At 46.8% G+C, this 17,190-nt stretch overlaps 1 protein-coding gene and 1 long non-coding RNA gene across 2 annotated transcripts in view; one reads left to right on the forward strand and one right to left on the reverse strand.

The window, feature by feature from the left end:
* LOC135393773 (uncharacterized) overlaps positions 1-15,480 on the reverse strand; it is a 51,857-nt gene extending 36,377 nt beyond the window's left edge. The window contains exon 1 of the long non-coding RNA XR_010422717.1: positions 15,470-15,480. This is a non-coding gene — a long non-coding RNA (uncharacterized LOC135393773). The remainder of the gene's footprint in view (positions 1-15,469) is intronic.
* An 81-nt stretch (positions 15,481-15,561) lies between these two features.
* The window catches only part of LOC135395174 (vesicular glutamate transporter 2-like), a 29,797-nt gene continuing 28,168 nt past the window's right edge, over positions 15,562-17,190 (forward strand). Inside the window, exon 1 of the mRNA XM_064626414.1 lies at positions 15,562-15,566. Coding sequence (XP_064482484.1) covers positions 15,562-15,566 — 5 coding nt within the window. The remainder of the gene's footprint in view (positions 15,567-17,190) is intronic.

Consider the following 17,190-nt stretch of genomic DNA (forward strand, 5'->3'; position numbering starts at 1 on the left):
GGATGAAATTCTTTCAAGAGTTCATTTGTACGCTTGTGTGTGTCTACTTGTTCAGTGAAACACCAGTTGAAACACACCGCACTGAAAAAGTTTAACCTCGTTATAATGCAGCACTCTGGGTGTGTGTTACTCTGGTAACACTGATAGAGGAAAGGGGCAGTAAAAATGGCTATTAAGCGAAGAACCTTGGGTAGTATAAAGGGTCAGCACTGTGGTGCTGCCATGTTGAATTATATTCAACACCGTTTAGGGAATGTTTGAACCGGCAATGCACAGCAGTAGTAATTCGCTTCTGGTAGCTGAAGAAAGTGATGTACTGTAAGCGGGCTCAGATCTTGTTCGCTCTGGTTTTGGCTGTTTTATTTCAGTTGCAATACATTACAGGCTCCCCGTACCCAAGCAAACCAGAAGGGACCTTCTTCCCACTAAAACAGCGCAGCAACATTAGGTCTGCACGTTGAGAGACCGAGTAGACAGATTGTCTGGTTGCTTCTCCTCCGTACATTACGCTAATGCAGCGAAGCACGCTTCTCAGGAAACCGCCACGGAATGAACGATGATGATGATGGCGATAAGGAAAAAATGGCTACATCCTTTTGCATTGTGCCAACCCGCTCAAATGTAGTAGCTTTGTAGGGCCGTCGTTGTCGGCTAATTTGTTGGTCACGTGCTCACTGTCACGTAGTCCGTAAAGCTATAGACGGACCTAACACGATGGTTGGCCCTATACAGCCATCGCTTTAAAGTTGCGGATTTTGTCTGGCTGTATTCGCTATTTGTACAGCACATTCTGCATTATTACTATACGGAGAAAGTAGCGGGATGGAACCTGTCACCTGCAATAATATTGTGGTACAGCCACACCGAATCAAATGAAACTTTGGTTTTTGAAGAAAGACGTCATGTCTACAGGGTGTCCCAGAAAACGTGTCATTGAATTATAATTAAAAAAAAAACTACACCACCTAGAGTCATGCGGTCAATGACATTTGTTTTTACTGGGTTTTTGCCACCTCCTCATGTGAAGGTCGTTGTAACGTTATGTTTAATTATGTAATTTTTGCGAGCTTAAGTCGGAAATTTGCCTAGTAAAGGTCACTTTTTTACCCCACCAATGTGAAGAGCGTGCCTAACTTACTCAAATTAATGATAATTGACAGGGATATTCGGGAGCTATCTCATCGGAAAAAATAGCCGAACATCCTATGCTCTACGGAGGTCGCACAGAATAGCGCACGATGAAGTTTTCAGCACAACTTTCGTCAGTCCGACGAAAGGAGGTTGGAAACCCAGCCCTCCCCGACACCGCAGAAAGAGATATAAACAGGCACGGCTTATCACGTCCGACTTTCGCTGGGATAATGCTTTCCCTCTCCCAATTTTAGGACTGTTACTTTTTCTACTATCACTCTGGGGGCTGGCTTCGGTACCTCCTTTCGTCGCACTGAGAGCGATTTGCGCTCAAAAAGTCATCGCGCCGCACTGGTCGTGTGCTCCGATAACCATGGATATTCGGCTACTATTTTCACGATGGGATAGCTCGTGAATATCACTGCTGAATATATCATGAATTTGAGTGAATTCGGCACGATCTTCAAATTGGTGGAGGTAAAAAAGTGACCTTTACTTGGCAAAATTTCCGAGTTCAGTTCGCAAATATTTACGTATTACAACTTTGAGTACATGTCATTCCTATTTAGGCGGTGGCAACAAACTAATAAGAACAAATGCTGTTTGCTGCATTGGTTCCTCAGGTGGCGTAGTTTTTTTATTATAATTCTATGCCAAGTTTTCTGGGAACTCCATGTATATGCATCATCAGTATACCTGGCGTCTCAATGAATCTTGTTACCGACTTTAGAACTTCAGAAGGTATATTATGCCTCCTTAAGGAATGCTCAGTACAACGTGATACTTACCTGAGATATGTGTTCTCTGCAGCCGTCTACCGGCAGGCGAGGAGGAGGAAACGAGTCGTACGAAATGCCCTCCTTAAGGCCCTCAAGAATCTGCACCTCCGGATCTTTGTCAAGTAGTAGCGATCACAACAACTTATTAGGCCGTCCTAGACCTACCTGGTGACACAGCTCCAGTAAGGAGGTGTCTATACGACCTAATTATGCCTAGCCACAGTTAATCGGGATGCCTAAACCGAAAAATGCGTTTCAGAGAAAATGAGACGCTCGCCGAATGCTTCGAGAGATGATGTTGATATTGACAGGCATTGCCTATGCTTTGCTGTAAAGGTTCAAGAAAATCCAGCACCAAGTAAGCTTGATAGAGGAGTGTGCCTTCGGGCTAAACAATGAAAATGCGTAGCTTTCGTGTTGTCGTCCACTTATCTCCCGCTAATACGCGCTATTAAATTCACGTGAAAACTGTGCCACCCTTCTTGTAAGTTCTCCATCGTCACCGCTTACGTCCGCGTATCGTTTCATCTTTTTGAAAGGGAACGTTGACAATGTTCGAAAGAAGAAAATGCGAAAGCCCATCGCTGCAGTTACATGAAGACTGACGCTAGTGTGAATCGGTCGTCATAAAATCTCGCGAACAGGAATGTAGGAAGATTCACTACCGTACCATTACAACAGTGCGGTTGTCATTTCTCTTATCTTACAGAGCCTTCACTTTGTTGGTTACTCAATGCATCTCATACACTCCCTCTGTGAACCAAGTCGAGGAACTCTTATCGCGTCATTTGCTGTATTTAGTCGGACACTGGTACCACATGGACGCCCGGTCTCCTCGTTTCATTTCAGTTACCCCCATTGTCATCGCCTTATCTCGTCGGCGTAGGCTGTCCGTCGTCCCCATAAATAATTCTGCAGCCAGCTCCGATTATGGCGTGTGTGCTTGACGAACCGGAAACACTCATTAATGACACAACGCCCTTCTCTTCTCCCTTTCATTACTTGCGGACCCAATTACGCTAATATTTCGTCTTATTACGCCAGTTAGCGTATTCTATACAGCAGAGGGATGCACATGAAATCTTTAGAAAGTTTCAGTGCCATTTTTAGTGTTCTACAGCCGCCTTGGATTTGATTCGCCATCGTACACTCGTCTACAGTGCAGGGAAGTGAAGTCCAGAACATAACGCATACGTGAGGCCGTCACGCAAGCCCTTTCACCACCACCACAACGGTAACGATGCAGGAAATCCAACAGTTATTTAATATGCGCAAGCTTTCATGCAGTAGAATACATTTTTTTAGTCAAAAAACGACCACGTACCTCTCGATTGCCGCTCGAGTGCGCTGACCTATTACGCTACGCCTGCATCTGCTTTCCGACGACTTACCAAGGACACTTTGTTCACATTCTCCGCTCACACAACACAGGTATATACAACACCGTTGTTCATGTTCTTCAGGCACCATAGTCTTATGAGATGTTCGTCTGTTGTGGTTTCAGCGTCAGAACCTACTTCCCACAGATTTCTTCGGGTGCTCAGGTCGGGACAAAAGTTTACGGCACACGCGAGCGGTGTATTTTCTCCTCGGTGCGACACCCTAGCGGCAAGCGGAAGCGTTCACTCCTTCAGAGAGGGTTCAGGAGTGCGACACCAATTCAAATGACACATTCGAGCAATACCGAAACTATCGCGGTGTGTCGCTCACCCCTCTGAACGCGTAAACGAGCCGGTTTTCCGCTCGCCGGTAGGTGTCGCACCGAGGAGGAAATACGTACACCGCTCACGTGTTCCGTAAACTTTCGTCGGGAATGTATAGTCTACTACATGAAAGCTTTTGTATATTAATCAAGGATTTGCTGTTGAATTCATGTCCCCCAGTTTGTAATAACTCCCCCATTTTAGTCTCCTGTTACCACACTTTGGCAACCAGTTTCTCAACTTGGATTTCTCACTCGCTCCAATATCCACCCTATCTCTCAACTGGACAATGCATGCTTAACCGTCAACGTCCAGTTCGCCAAGGAAGGGTTCGGTTCCACGTAGGTGTCACCGGTGCAACAACAATTCCAGGCTCCTGGTTTCTGACCTGGATTAGATCCATGGTACTGCTTGCGACATACTTGTCTAGAATCTCCAGCCCACCTGTCCCTATCGGCTGTGTGACGCGCGAAGGAACCATACCATTATCGCCTCCGAGGGGAGACAGTGTTTCACACAACGCCGCCAACCGGGAGATATCATCTGTGATACTCGAGTGCCTATTGCGTCATCTGCTAGCATTCTCCCCCCCCCCCTCAATGCTAGTAGACGACGCCCAAGTATCACAGATTCGTGGATCACCCGGTTGGTGGCGTTGTGGTGGCGTTGCACCATACCGGCAGTGCACAGATCCTGATAGCCCCACAGCATGAGCGATTTCGGGGGAAAATGGGGGATTTTTTCTAGGGGCCAAGTGATTCCAGGGAAGGGGGGCAAAGCATACACCCCCCTCCCCCCATCTCATTTCCTGGAGACGTACACTGCGGACCATGAAATGTTAAGATGTTTCATATTACGACACCTGATAAAAATTATGACTAAAGAGCGCACAATTTTCAGAAGTGACCTTGGAGCTTCAGGAGGGGTCACGGCCCCTCTCGTTACGCCCATGCCGACAGTGTCAAATTCACCAACCTCATCCATGCGGGCGCGTTAGTAACAAAGAATTTCAGATGTCTTTGCTGTCATATTGTAAGCTTAGTAGTCGGCAACGTTGGGCTTCTCGACGGGGGCCGTAGAAATTCTGAGACCTGACAACTGTCCGATGTGCACGTCCTGAACAAAAGCCACCAAAGCACGAGAACATGCAGAAGGGACACATGAGCTCTACTCACAACTGAGTGGCCTACTGTCAAAATGCGCAATAAACGGCCCTGGATAGGGGGAGACAGGTTAGGGACGCAGTCGCGTGATTAGATAAAAAGGCAGGAAAAGTGGGTTATCACCACAAGAAATAGTACCAACTTTCCAGATAGCCTTATCTACAAATTGGTGCCCCCAATCAGTTCTTCAAGTACTCGGTATAGTAGATTATAAGATTGATGTAGCCGTGATACCAACGCAACACAGGACTGCCGCACGGCTGTGCCCCTTTCTCGAAGCGCACAGACTCTTTATTTTAAAGAAGTTAAGTATATCTCATTCCGTGGACAAGAACGCTTATAAGATTAAGGAATAACGCGTTACTCATCGTGTTAATCATCACCAAGCAACATTCTAAGCCGCGGAGAGCTGCAAAGCGCTTAAACCCAGTGCTTCACAAACCCATCAAAAGTATCGACGCGCCCCACCCCCCTTTCCCGGTTTTTCGCGATGCCTTTTGATGTCAGTGCTCGAACAGTAACACAAAACTGAGGATGAAATTTAATTTCACAGTTAATATAGTCACAGTGGATCAGCTAGGCTAAGAACCATCAAAAAGAAAAACCGCATCATGACAGGAGGACTTACTGTTGCTATTGGCTAAAGTGAGCTTGTTTGTTAGAACTCCGGGTCAAAATTGTGAGATGGTCTTCTAAGGACATCATTTTACTATCCCTATCTTCAAGTTCCCCTTCCATATATCGCGACCCCCCGCTGTCACGACATCCCTAGGAGTCGCGACTCACAGTTTCGGAAACACTGGCCTAACCTATGAGCATCTTCAAACAGGTCAAGAGGAGACCAGTCAACGTGTACCGAATTTGGCAGCGCTACATGCACTGCTCGCTGGCCTGAAGTATTCCGTGCCTGTACGTACTAGATCGATTACCTGACCACGCTCCTTTGTGAGCCACCGCCACCTCACTCGCCATAAATGATGGAGCGCGAATGGATACTAAAGAAGGAACCTCGATTGTAGAACACATCTCGGTTCCCTTCCAGTTTCAGTCAGAAAGGCATGTCCGGAAGCTTCGAACATATAAGATGGCGCTACCAAGACCGCGACACAAAAGGAATGAAATTCACGTCGCTCGTAACTATGCAATCCGCTTCTCTCTCCTATATCCAAAAAGCAGCGAGAATGCGGAGGGCATAGGATTGGTCTTCTGAAACGATATCGTGCGATGATTGGACAAATTGTTTGAGGAGACCAATGAGAGCATTGTCGTTCTTCTTGAGAAGAGAGATTCACAGGAATAGGCGGAATACCTGCAAGAACAGTGTTGCCACCGAGGCTCTCTACTTCAGCTGTCCTCAATGCGTCTCGGTGTTCTGAAACTCGATGGCTTGACAGAAAATTTGAAAACGTCTGCCACGCGGCTTCTGGTGTCTTCAGTGAGGACGTTGAGAATCCGTAATAACCATCACAAGTACAATGTCTGCAAGGTCATTGCAGGTACATGAGCGCTCCTCCGACCAAGGCAACCTTCGTAAAGTGACTGGCCTGTCCTGTGCCAGGAACACGGCGTGCTCATGGGAACATAAGGAATAGTAATTTCATTTCTCAATGACAAACAATCACCATCTAGGACATCCGCTACCACACGACGGTGGATGGAGTACCTAATGATAAGTTCCGTGATTGCATTTTTAGGTGTAGTCTCTCCATCATATGCCATATTAACGCTGTAAGCAGACAGACGTGTGGGATACTAGAAATGACCACAGCGGTCAAGTTCGCTTGGAACAAAAGCAGGCGAACTCTTCCTCTGCCGATGACAACGGAATCCATGCCCTTGAGGACGGTGGCTCATTCAGAGGTTCTACTCCTTAGATCCTACCTTCCGCATCTCAATATAAATCCCCATATCATCGTCATCATGTATATATATATATATATATATATATCTTCTGGAAGAAAAGATGGCGATGGTGGTGATAGAGGAAAGAGAAGGGAACATAACCATGAAAGGTCACCAAGGATAATTACCATACTAGACACACAAAGGCAGCATAACAGAAAAGTCCGAAAGCCAAATTGCCATCACGATTCACAACACAAAATGAAAAGTTACGTGCAAAAGTTATGTGTTTCTTTTTGTCCTGAGGTACGACGTGTTACCGAAGGCGGTGGGCGAGGGTATTCACAAGAGATCATCGCATATATTATTGGGCAGTGGTGGTGATGTTGCTTGCCGTTGTAGGCTTCAGTACTAGTAACATCACCACGACTATGGCTTGTATATGAGGTTGCATGATTATGAAAAAGGAAATGAGGATAATGGAGTAAGCAGGGTTGTGGTTGCCCCACACTTTGAGCCGAAACCTACTTAAACTTAAGACATTGTCCTGTTATATGTTTCGTGTCACATCTACATGTAATTCACAGTGTGGACGAAAACTTACACAGGGGTATACAACATTACAGGAGCAGTAGTACCTCTAAAGTTTCTAATGAAAATTGTGGATGCGCCAATTCGCAAAAGACATGTACACCTATATGTATTGTCATGGTACACGAGGTGAATACAAACTCGTTCACGAAACGGGACAGTCGTCTTATGGTGAAATGTTTGTTGTGAGTTACCCGCTTTGCTCTCAGGAGTCTTGCGCTTCGAGAGGTCCCTCTCTTTCATTCTGGAACTAGCGCAGCGCCATCCCTTGTGTTCCATGCACTCAAGGAGCGCGCTGAGACAACCTTCCAGTACCCATGATCGTACCGAGTGAGCTTCAAACAGAACAGACATTGTTGTTGAGCTTGTACGGTACATCATTAGGCAAAGAGAAGACAGTCAGATTCTACACCAAGGGACAGATACACAATTGAAGCAATAAGAGAGCCTCCTGGCTTTAGGCTAGGGGACACCCGAGGGCGGAATGCGGCAGTTTAGCCGTGCAGGATGTGCATCTAGTCTAAAAAGGACATGCTCGGATTGCATGCTCGACAAATGCTTACTTTCGCGATGGTAGCTTTGGAGCCGGCTTAAGCCAACCATTTGCAATCGCAGGCTCTCAGTGGTGTCCTCGCTGAAGGCGAACGACATCGAGACTTGATAAGACCCAGCGAAGGAGGTGAGGAACCATCGAGCAGGTAGTTGCTGCCTGTCAGCCCTTTCACTGCGGATATTGCAGAGATGGGGGACGTAAACCTTGCCTCCAGCATCGGAGATTTCTGGAGCACGTTAGAGGACCCCATCATGGCCGAAATTATCCCCAGTACACAGACACAGATCGTCCTCGTTCTTGCTCTTGGAAAATGTTCCACGGGATCAAACGGCAAACTATGTAAACATTCAAAAAACAACACTACCATCTCCATTTTTTTTTTCTTTTAAAATCAACCAATCACAACACTGAAGCTTTCCAAGTTTATTCTATACGAGCTTTCGCGTGGAGGGCCATGCTTCTTCAGGTACAAAGACCTCTTTGTAATTGAAGAACCGTGGCCTCTACGCGAGATCTCCTACAGATGGGCTTAAAAAGCTTCAGTGTTGTTTGTTGAATGTTTGTTAAGTCATCCCAGAATCTGACTTCCTCTGCAAACTATATACTAGAATGAAGGGTTTTAAAGCAATGCTTAGTGTAACCAATCCAGAACTGTGCTATATGGAATACCATTCACAACACATGATCAAGACGCACCGATACTTCCACACGGCGCTGCTACGTAGTAGACCAGTGCTGTTGTTGTTCTTCTTGATTTACTAAGGCATCTTAGGTAACTATGTCAACGGTGACTCTGCTTAGCCTGATGAACTTGGTCGTGTTTCGGAAACTGGTGGCAGTGTACTTCGTTTGACCTATTTAGCGTTGTTCATCATCTCACCCTGTACATTGTGCCTTGGGGTAGTGGGCCGTACCTCATGCGGCGAATTTCCCCATTCATTGTCACTAATTTATCTGTTGTTGCTGCTGATTTCGATGATACGTTTGCAGTTCCTATTTAGGAGCACTTAATAATGGGATATTGTCCGTGTTATATTAAGTACGGCACGTCCACTCGCTACTAGCTGGAGCTCTAGATAGCAGTGCGCCTCCAACTTTCACGCACCTTTACATAAATGAATAAAACACAATTTATTCTATATATTGATTTGGGGCTTTAAAAAGAACGGCGCCGACGTCACCATCTTTCCCGGGTCAATACAAGCCAGCTCTCCATATAGTCGCGCGAGGGGATCTCCGCTTCCCTACTTCCGGTAGCGGGCCATTTCCGGTTTGTGACCCCCTCCCTTTTTTTCCCTGAGTTCCCATCGGCGTGCGTTCGCTATTGGATCAGGGCCTGTCCAAAGTTATTCGCACTCAAACGCGTTGACACTCAGTGCAGGGGGCGCTGCGAGATTGTCGGGCATTAATGGCTGCGGGGATTGGAGCTGTTGTCCAAAGATATTTCACGAGGAGGGCACTTCTTGAGGTAGTCAGGACGGATATTGCTTCTGCTATGGGACAACCGCCATTGAATATGAGGACTTTGAGTGAGCAAGTGCTCCAGTCTATACAGACTCTCTCTCATGCTAGATTTCAGGATTGTGAGCCTCGAAGACAGATTTCTGATAAATACGGCCCGCTCTGCTGTGTCTATATGGATGTTTACTGTAGACAGCTTGCTAAGTTGTCTTTTGGCGTCTCTACAACTGCCAAAATATTACTCCGATGTAAAACGTGCGCTAATGTTGTACAGCCATGGTCGGACCTAACCGTAACGTGCGCGCGCGAGGTCTACGCAGACGCCAGCGTCATCGAGCGTTTGGCTTCTGAGATTGAGGCTTCATCCAAGCTATAGGCTGTCATTCGGTTGAGACACGTACTAGCTGACGTCACCTCTGCGACCCAACGCAACACCGCTAACAACCAGCGACGACGCAGGGACAATGTGGTGGGATTTGGTCAGCTGGTTGACGATTCCTCAGGTTCAGAACTGAGACTCTATGGGGGATCGGACTCGGTCAAGGAAGCGTGACCACAAGGGAGCCGTTGGCTGCTTCATTCCGCTCAACTTGGCACGCTTGTTTTGCTAAATTCATCACTTGCTATCGAAATTGGGCATAGTATGTGCGTGTCTCATATGTATTTGTTAAAACAAATAAGCAGTAAATATTTTCCCACTACATCGCTCGTTCGTTCGCCACTTTGTTATAGACAGACGGAATGGCGGGTGGTTTCGGTTTTGCCATTTCCGGTTCCTGTTGGTTCACAGAGCAGTATAAAGATGACGGTTAACAGGACCCATTTTACCTAGACATCCAACCAGTGCTCAACCCAACCAGCGTTTCGTGAGAAAGAGAACCAGAAAGCCGAAAAATGCGCGCCTTACGAGGTTACAAAGCATACCGCGTGCACCGACAGCAATTTTCTCGCCCACCTTTCTCTACTGGGTCGCGCAAATCCGTGACTCAAGCCCACTACATGACAATAAGACCACCAACGTAGCACGTTCTTGCTGTATATTAAACAAGTTGGCCCCGAGGACCATAAATCCTCATTCATTCCCTTCTTCTCCATATTAAAACCCCTCGCGTCCCGCCATGACCAAGAGAGGAGAAAGAAAAGGTTCCCTCCCCCCTTAAGTTCCCCTTAATCTCCCTGTAATCCCAAAGAAATCCTTCCAGCCCCTTTCGTCTTCTGTCACTGGGGCTCTCTTGTTCGGGGGCTTCTTTACAATCGACCACAGGCTGACCTCAATCGAAGGATAAAAATGGGAGAGAAAGGTGTTAATCCCCAAACGTTGGATCAGATTGATGACTGCGCATAAACCGTCTGAGGGTTCTGGAACAGGATTTTCTGCTCGTCGCGTCGGTGATGAGATGCTCCTTTCACTCGCCCCCATGTTCAAGGATGATCTGCTTCAAGGCATGAACATTAGGTCTATAGCAATGTTCTCATGTGGGTGGAAAATTACTATGAAAGAAAAGCGTGCATTATGCCATATGAAGAGCCACCATCAGCTGCCCTTTCGGACTATAAGAATGGACTCCTTTGCCTTTCACTCCTGTCTTCTACAAGGTGTGCAAGCGGCATAAACTTGAACACGCGCCGGCCTTCGACTGTTGCTTCAATGCTGCGGCACGGAACAACAAAGACTAGTGCTCTCTGACAAGGAGAGTGGTTTTGTTCTAATACCCACAGTGCTGTATAAAGAGAAACGCGAAGCAGCTATGTACAAGAACTTTCACAAAGCTTCACCTGAGAAACAACAACAACAACAACCAAAAAGGACGTACAAAACTGTACAAACCATACAAAAAGACGTACAAAAACCTTGCAAAACTGTGCTTCGCGTATGCTAGAATGAGAGCCTTGAGAACTTCGTTACCAAGATCAAAAGATGCGAGAAGAGACATCTCGGGGTCTTTTACGCTGCAAGACCCATAAAGAGAATGTATAGCCTTCATAGTTATTGTGACGAAAAAAAGCTACCTGGAGAAGGTGTGTTTCCAGATCCTTGCAAGGACATTTAGCAAGTTGACGATTCAGGGTCCGTTTACAGCACAACCCCCCCCCCCTTGCCCCCCTTGTAAGAACAATAGTAATTGGAGTAGATTTAAACGTAAGGTATGTCAGCCTATAGGACTGATGATAATTTGGACCACCGGGAATTCGCCGGAAATCTCCGACACAAGGTGCTGGAAGCAATGTTTACCTCCCTCACATTTGTACCGTTTTCGGCCGGGACCTAACCCGCGCCTCTTCGGTAAGACTTCCGTTGAAGCTTCCCTACGGTATCAGCAAGATAAGGAAATATATGAAGCCTGTCTGATGGACTGGGGAGGTGTGCGTCATCTTGCTGCAGGATGTAATTCTTTATCTCAGGAAGCAATGGCGTGCAAACACTGGTTCGGGTATTCTGTAGCTCTAGCCTACTTGTATGCATATAGCTTGGTTCACACTACCGCGTGTGATATATGCAGTCCCCAGGACTGTGTCAGCTGCCTTTCACAAAGCGTTACGGCGGCAAGTCGGAAGTCCACGTGTGAGTCCGGCGTGACACAAACTGCTGTCAGTATTTAGTGTAATTAAAATGTAATTAATCTTTATTTCTTCTAAGCAGCAAGTCCCGCGGGCCCCGAAGGTCACACACAAGTAAAGCAACTGTGTCTTTTGGCTGTAAAGTTTAGCCGTAGAACGAACACAGAAAAAGGAGGGCAGTTGGCTTGTTCCGTGTTTTTCTCCTGCACGAGAAGCATCGAGGAAACGCAGGGACGTGTCTACAACAGAACAGTGCGGCACTCCGATATACTTTGTTGCGTTGCCCGCCAATGCCAAGTTCCGTCATGGCGTAGAGGCATAATTAAAACTAATATGCCACAGATACAGGCAAGCTTTTGGATAAACTCCACAGTAGACACGCCCGAGCACAAACAAACACGAAGAAACAATGTTTTGAGCTGTTGTGGTGTGTTGTTTCTTCGTGTTTGCCCGTGCTCAGGCTTGTCTACTATGGAGACATAATTCACGAGGTCTCTGCCTAGGGAGATACTTTCTTTCGACGTAACATGTCGTCTACTACATCTAGCTTTGTCAAGTATCTTTAACACCTAACTTTGCGCATCATTTCCGGAAAGCGCATGAGCATATGCTCGAAAGTGCACCGCAAAAGCTCACATTGCCAACGATAGCTGCACCCGAGTCCAGCGCAAAGTCCCGTACTGAGTTATTTACACTGCATGGAGCCCATTGTCTCCGAATCATGGCGGAATGTACAAATTCAGCATCGTCTGATAAGGTGATCCCTTTGAAGAGTGGCTTCGTGTGAGCCAAGCGTAGCCCAACGAAGCACGCTCCTGTAGGTTCCAGATAGGGTTTCCGCATCAAAGGGCGCAAATAGAAAGTGGCTCCAAACAATGGAGGGATCACGTTGCTGCCGTTGTGTCCCGTCGTTAACTGCACCACAATCATGGCTTTCATTACCTGTTTACCCGGAGGGTTTCTCTTTGTCCCGTCGTTTCCGTTGTGTTCTTTTCGTTTTCGACAAAGACTGACAGTATGCATTTTCGTTCATCGCTGATTAAGAAAGTTTCATGCTGCGTCACTTGGTACCAACCAACACCGAACACTGAGGGAATAGTAACAATACTGGATACGTATCAGGAGGTTGTCATTCTTTATAAGGAAATAGCGAACCTACTCATGTATGGCCAACCTTTCCGTTCATTATTCTTCACAAATAATATAGCCCCTCCTTTTGGGTCCCACTAAAGTAGATAAACAACACGATGAGTATAGGGTAGGGTCGATAATGAGTTCAGCAAACCAGTGTGTGGACTCAATGCAGTGACTCGATCGAACAGAAAGTGAAAGAAATGAGGCACGCAAAAATGGCAAAAAGAGACGGTTGGCATCATTGGCAAGCTCAAAGAGCAGTTTCTTCTTTCCATGTTTGATATGCCTTTCGCTGAACGGACATTGTGAAGATATATGTGGTATGCGCCGAGAAAAAGCTGTATAGATGCAAAGTGTCGAGGCAGTGATAGTGTTGTGAGGGCCCGTGGTCAACGATGAAGTCACCCAGATACGGACACGCGCCAAGCTTCAATTCTATCGACTTAGTCCTGGAGTGAGGCTACTGGTTGAGAAGCTTTCCAGCGCATCCGACACTCATGTGAAGGGATACCACCTCCTCTGCAGTATACGTGCGTAGGACGGCTGTCAGGTGCTCTTTCTTGTGTCGAAAGCCGTCGAACGGCGATGAGAAAACAGCGAATCGGGGCACAGCGTGCGACAGCCTGTATAGCCGGTCAGCCGGAAATCCCCCTATACCTCGGGTGCAGGGGGGTATATGTTTAACAGAAAGAAAACAGGAAATGTCAGCTATGCTGATGCGCGCTTGCTATCCCACACACACACAAAAAAAATCAAAATAAACATTAAAAAAGAAAGAAAAAGAAAATACAAAAAATGAAGAAAAACAGTCAGTGCATCACAGGCACCACATGGCACGAGAAAGCCCGGTCAGAGGGCGGACGCACGGCCCGAATCTTGCAGGGAGCGGAGCAGGGTTGTGGTGACGGCCCACTGGGTAAGCCGAGGGACGGGACCAAGGAGGGTGGCCATGGACATCGTGCTGCACCCAAGGTGCATTAGATGACGACAGAGGGCTTGCCGTTGGGGTATGTGCTGCTGACAGTGCGGAAGATAATGAGGAATATCGGCCACCTCGCCACACCCCATCTTGTATGGCAGCAACGGAGTGCGGACAACGTTGAGACGGAGGCGGTGCAGAAGTGATTCCTCGCGGCGATTGCAGTGACACGCAATGAAGAAGGCAACCGAGGGGTCGATGGACTGCTGTAGGAGGCAGCCTCAGATGTGAACGCTTGGGTACGGGCAGCACACTGGCGACGAATAGACAGACGGCAAGCCGAAACTGTAAGGGACAGACGCGCAGTGGCAGGATGGCAGATGCAGGACAGGACACATTGGCTTGCGTTAGCGAAGTCCATCTTCCTCGTCCTATGACGCATCTTCGTACGTTCCTTCAAAGTTTTCAATTCGCTTTCGCAACTGTACCGCGTTTACCGCCAGTCTTTCAATTCACAACAGCATCTTATAATAGTTTACCGAAGAGCTTTGGAGACCCAAAGAAATAAGGATCTCTCACTGCGCAAAATACTGCTTCGGTTCTAGGTATGCGCAATGGCGATCCCCAAAGCTGCTATAGGTACGTCATTCTAAAACCCCAACCAACTTTATTTTGGTTACGTTACGTTACTTTACTGTAACGCCTCCCGAATGCTCAGAAATAGTCCATGCGTATCCTTTGCGCCCATGACTCATATTGTCAAAATAATGTGCAATATGAAATTCCATCGCTTTTCTTCCTCCTTTGCTTCTGCAGAGACGTGTAGAAATTGCCTGCAAGATGCTTCTTATATGGTATGTACATCTAAAGTAGTACAGGATGTATGTAGCTGCTTATGTGCTGCATATCAGTATATCAAATATATTCTCAACAAAGCAATACAAGTGCTCATACGCTGCCCCGAAGAAAGCACAACTCGCCCTTCCATTAAGAATACTTAACTTTTATGGTTCTTCCTTCCATCGTTAAGCTTTATGAAGCCGTTGTTGACGAATATCGCTCTACAGCATAGAACTTGGCTACAAAAGTCTACGGGCGGGGGGGATATGTTTATTGAAAAAGAAGAAAGGAAAGTTTAGCCATGCAAAGATCCGGCTTGCTATCCCAAAAAGGGAAAAGAAAAAACGAAGAAGAACAAAAACAAGGAAAGAAAGACAGAAGGAAAAGGCACTATAACAACGGTCACATGCAGTTCACGAGTCCTGAGACTCAGAGAAAACTGAACAGCGCATGAACAACGCACATTTGTTTCACCACGCTGAAACAAAAAACCGGAAAACTAATCACGCTCAAACGCCCCCGGAAAAATGAGATCTGCCCCGTCTCTTATCTATATTCCCAATCTACGATACTTTTATTTCCTCCTCTCCCACTCGGAAACAGCCCATCTAGCGATCTTTATCGCATCGACGGTGCATTCAGCGCCGACTTAAATGGACGCACTCCCCCTCGCTGCCCTTTATCTTGTTCCCCTCCCTGGTGTTTTCGCGAAATGGGAACACTGCATAGATAGAGTTAATTAAATTGTAGTCATCCCTCCCACTCGCCTTGCATGAGTGAAAGATCGGGCATACCTCGTTCGCTTTTGTTCGTCCTGAACAGCGGATACTGCTGAGGCGACACCACAATGGGAGGGTGCACTCCAGAGGGGGGCTCCCGCCGGGGGATGAGGTATGACCGTGAAGCCCCAAACTCTCCCGTCTCCGGAGGATTCCTCCCCGTGATGACGTCATGGGTGTCACGCGCAAGTAGTTCCGGAAGTGAACTGTACGCCATTTCCGGCGTGATGGATTTGCCGCGACGACCACGCTTCCGCGTCCCTAGGGACGGGGGGCCGGCGTTCTCGGTCTTAGTTAATGCGTTCCGCCGTGGAAAACTGTCAGTGACGGTGAGTTATCGGGTTCGTGGTATGGATAGAGAGCAGAAACAGTTTTTGCATGTTCTTCTCGAAAATGGGCTCGAAATTCATAACAGAATGTGAGCTCTACGAAACGGAGAGACGGCAACTCAGTTGAGTACTGCTAGGAGACAGACATTCAACCAATTCTTGGCCCATGTCAGAGTCACGTGCAACACCGTCGATGACCATTGATGCTTCTTTCATGCGGCGTAGCGCAGCCAGTGGAGGACAGCCCAATTGTACATATCTCACATCTAATGTGTACTGCTCTCCAGCGTTCAATCTCCTCATGTCATAGTCACGATTTATTTGTTGTTGTGCTCGAATTTGCTCGAAAAATTTACAGTCGCGTAGCACACAGTGCTGGATATACGTCCAGTCCTATCAATCACATATATGCTAAGGATGAAGCACTTGATGGCTACGAAATTATAGGATCATTTACTTCTCAAACGACGACAGTTAAAAGTTACTTTCTGAGTGTCATACCGTGTCCCTTTCTATAAGCTCTCTTGTGCGTTCCTATGTTCTAAATCGTTATTTTTATTTTTTACTCTAGAGAACGTTTTTATTATGACTACCTAGACTGAACCAGCGGGACTTGAGCTCAGACCCTCACGTGACCTCGCTTCGTTTTCGTAAAAAATCCTCCAGGTGCGACGAGATGGGCTTAACCATTGCCTTCTACCAAGTGACTACAAGAATACCCGAAAGTGCTTGCAGATGAACAGTTATCAGGATATCATACCCAGCCCTACCTGTTATACTTCCGTCGCACGTTTCAAATTAGTATCTGACGTACATTTATTCATTTCCCAGAATAACCTAATTCATTCTGTCGTGAATCACTATTTATCTAACTCACAAAGCCCGGCAAACAGACAGAGAGAGAGAAGTCGCCATTAGATACACACGCCATCCACTGTTCGTTTCACTTAACGTTACAAAAGCACGGACAGAGGACAATGACAAAATAAGCTTTTGTTCTCTTGTGGGGTGAGGAGTATTAATGCTAGTTGCGTGCCTGTTTTGAGGAAGGGAGCACTCGAGAGAGAGGGAGTTTGTTCCAATATCGCGACGTCCCTGCTCTGATGTTATTACCGTGTACCTACACACAAGGGCTTGTGTACCAGAAATACAGAGGAAAATCCTAGCGAATGACCGGGTTTTTTGTTCCGCGCTGACTAAGGTGAAAGTACTGGAGATATATGAGCAATATTGCTCTCGGCTCGGAAGTGGGCGTCTACGAATGCAGGAATATGAACTGAAATTATGTCTGTGCGAACTTGTTGGCCAACATTTTCTTGGAGAGCCGCCGACAGCAGCGGGATTGGTTGCCGCAAAGCTGTCAATGCAACATGCGATTTGACCGTCGTCCTATAAGAATATGCTGGG

Source organism: Ornithodoros turicata, chromosome 5 (assembly GCF_037126465.1).
Source record: "Ornithodoros turicata isolate Travis chromosome 5, ASM3712646v1, whole genome shotgun sequence".
NCBI classification, from domain to species: domain Eukaryota; kingdom Metazoa; phylum Arthropoda; class Arachnida; order Ixodida; family Argasidae; genus Ornithodoros; species Ornithodoros turicata.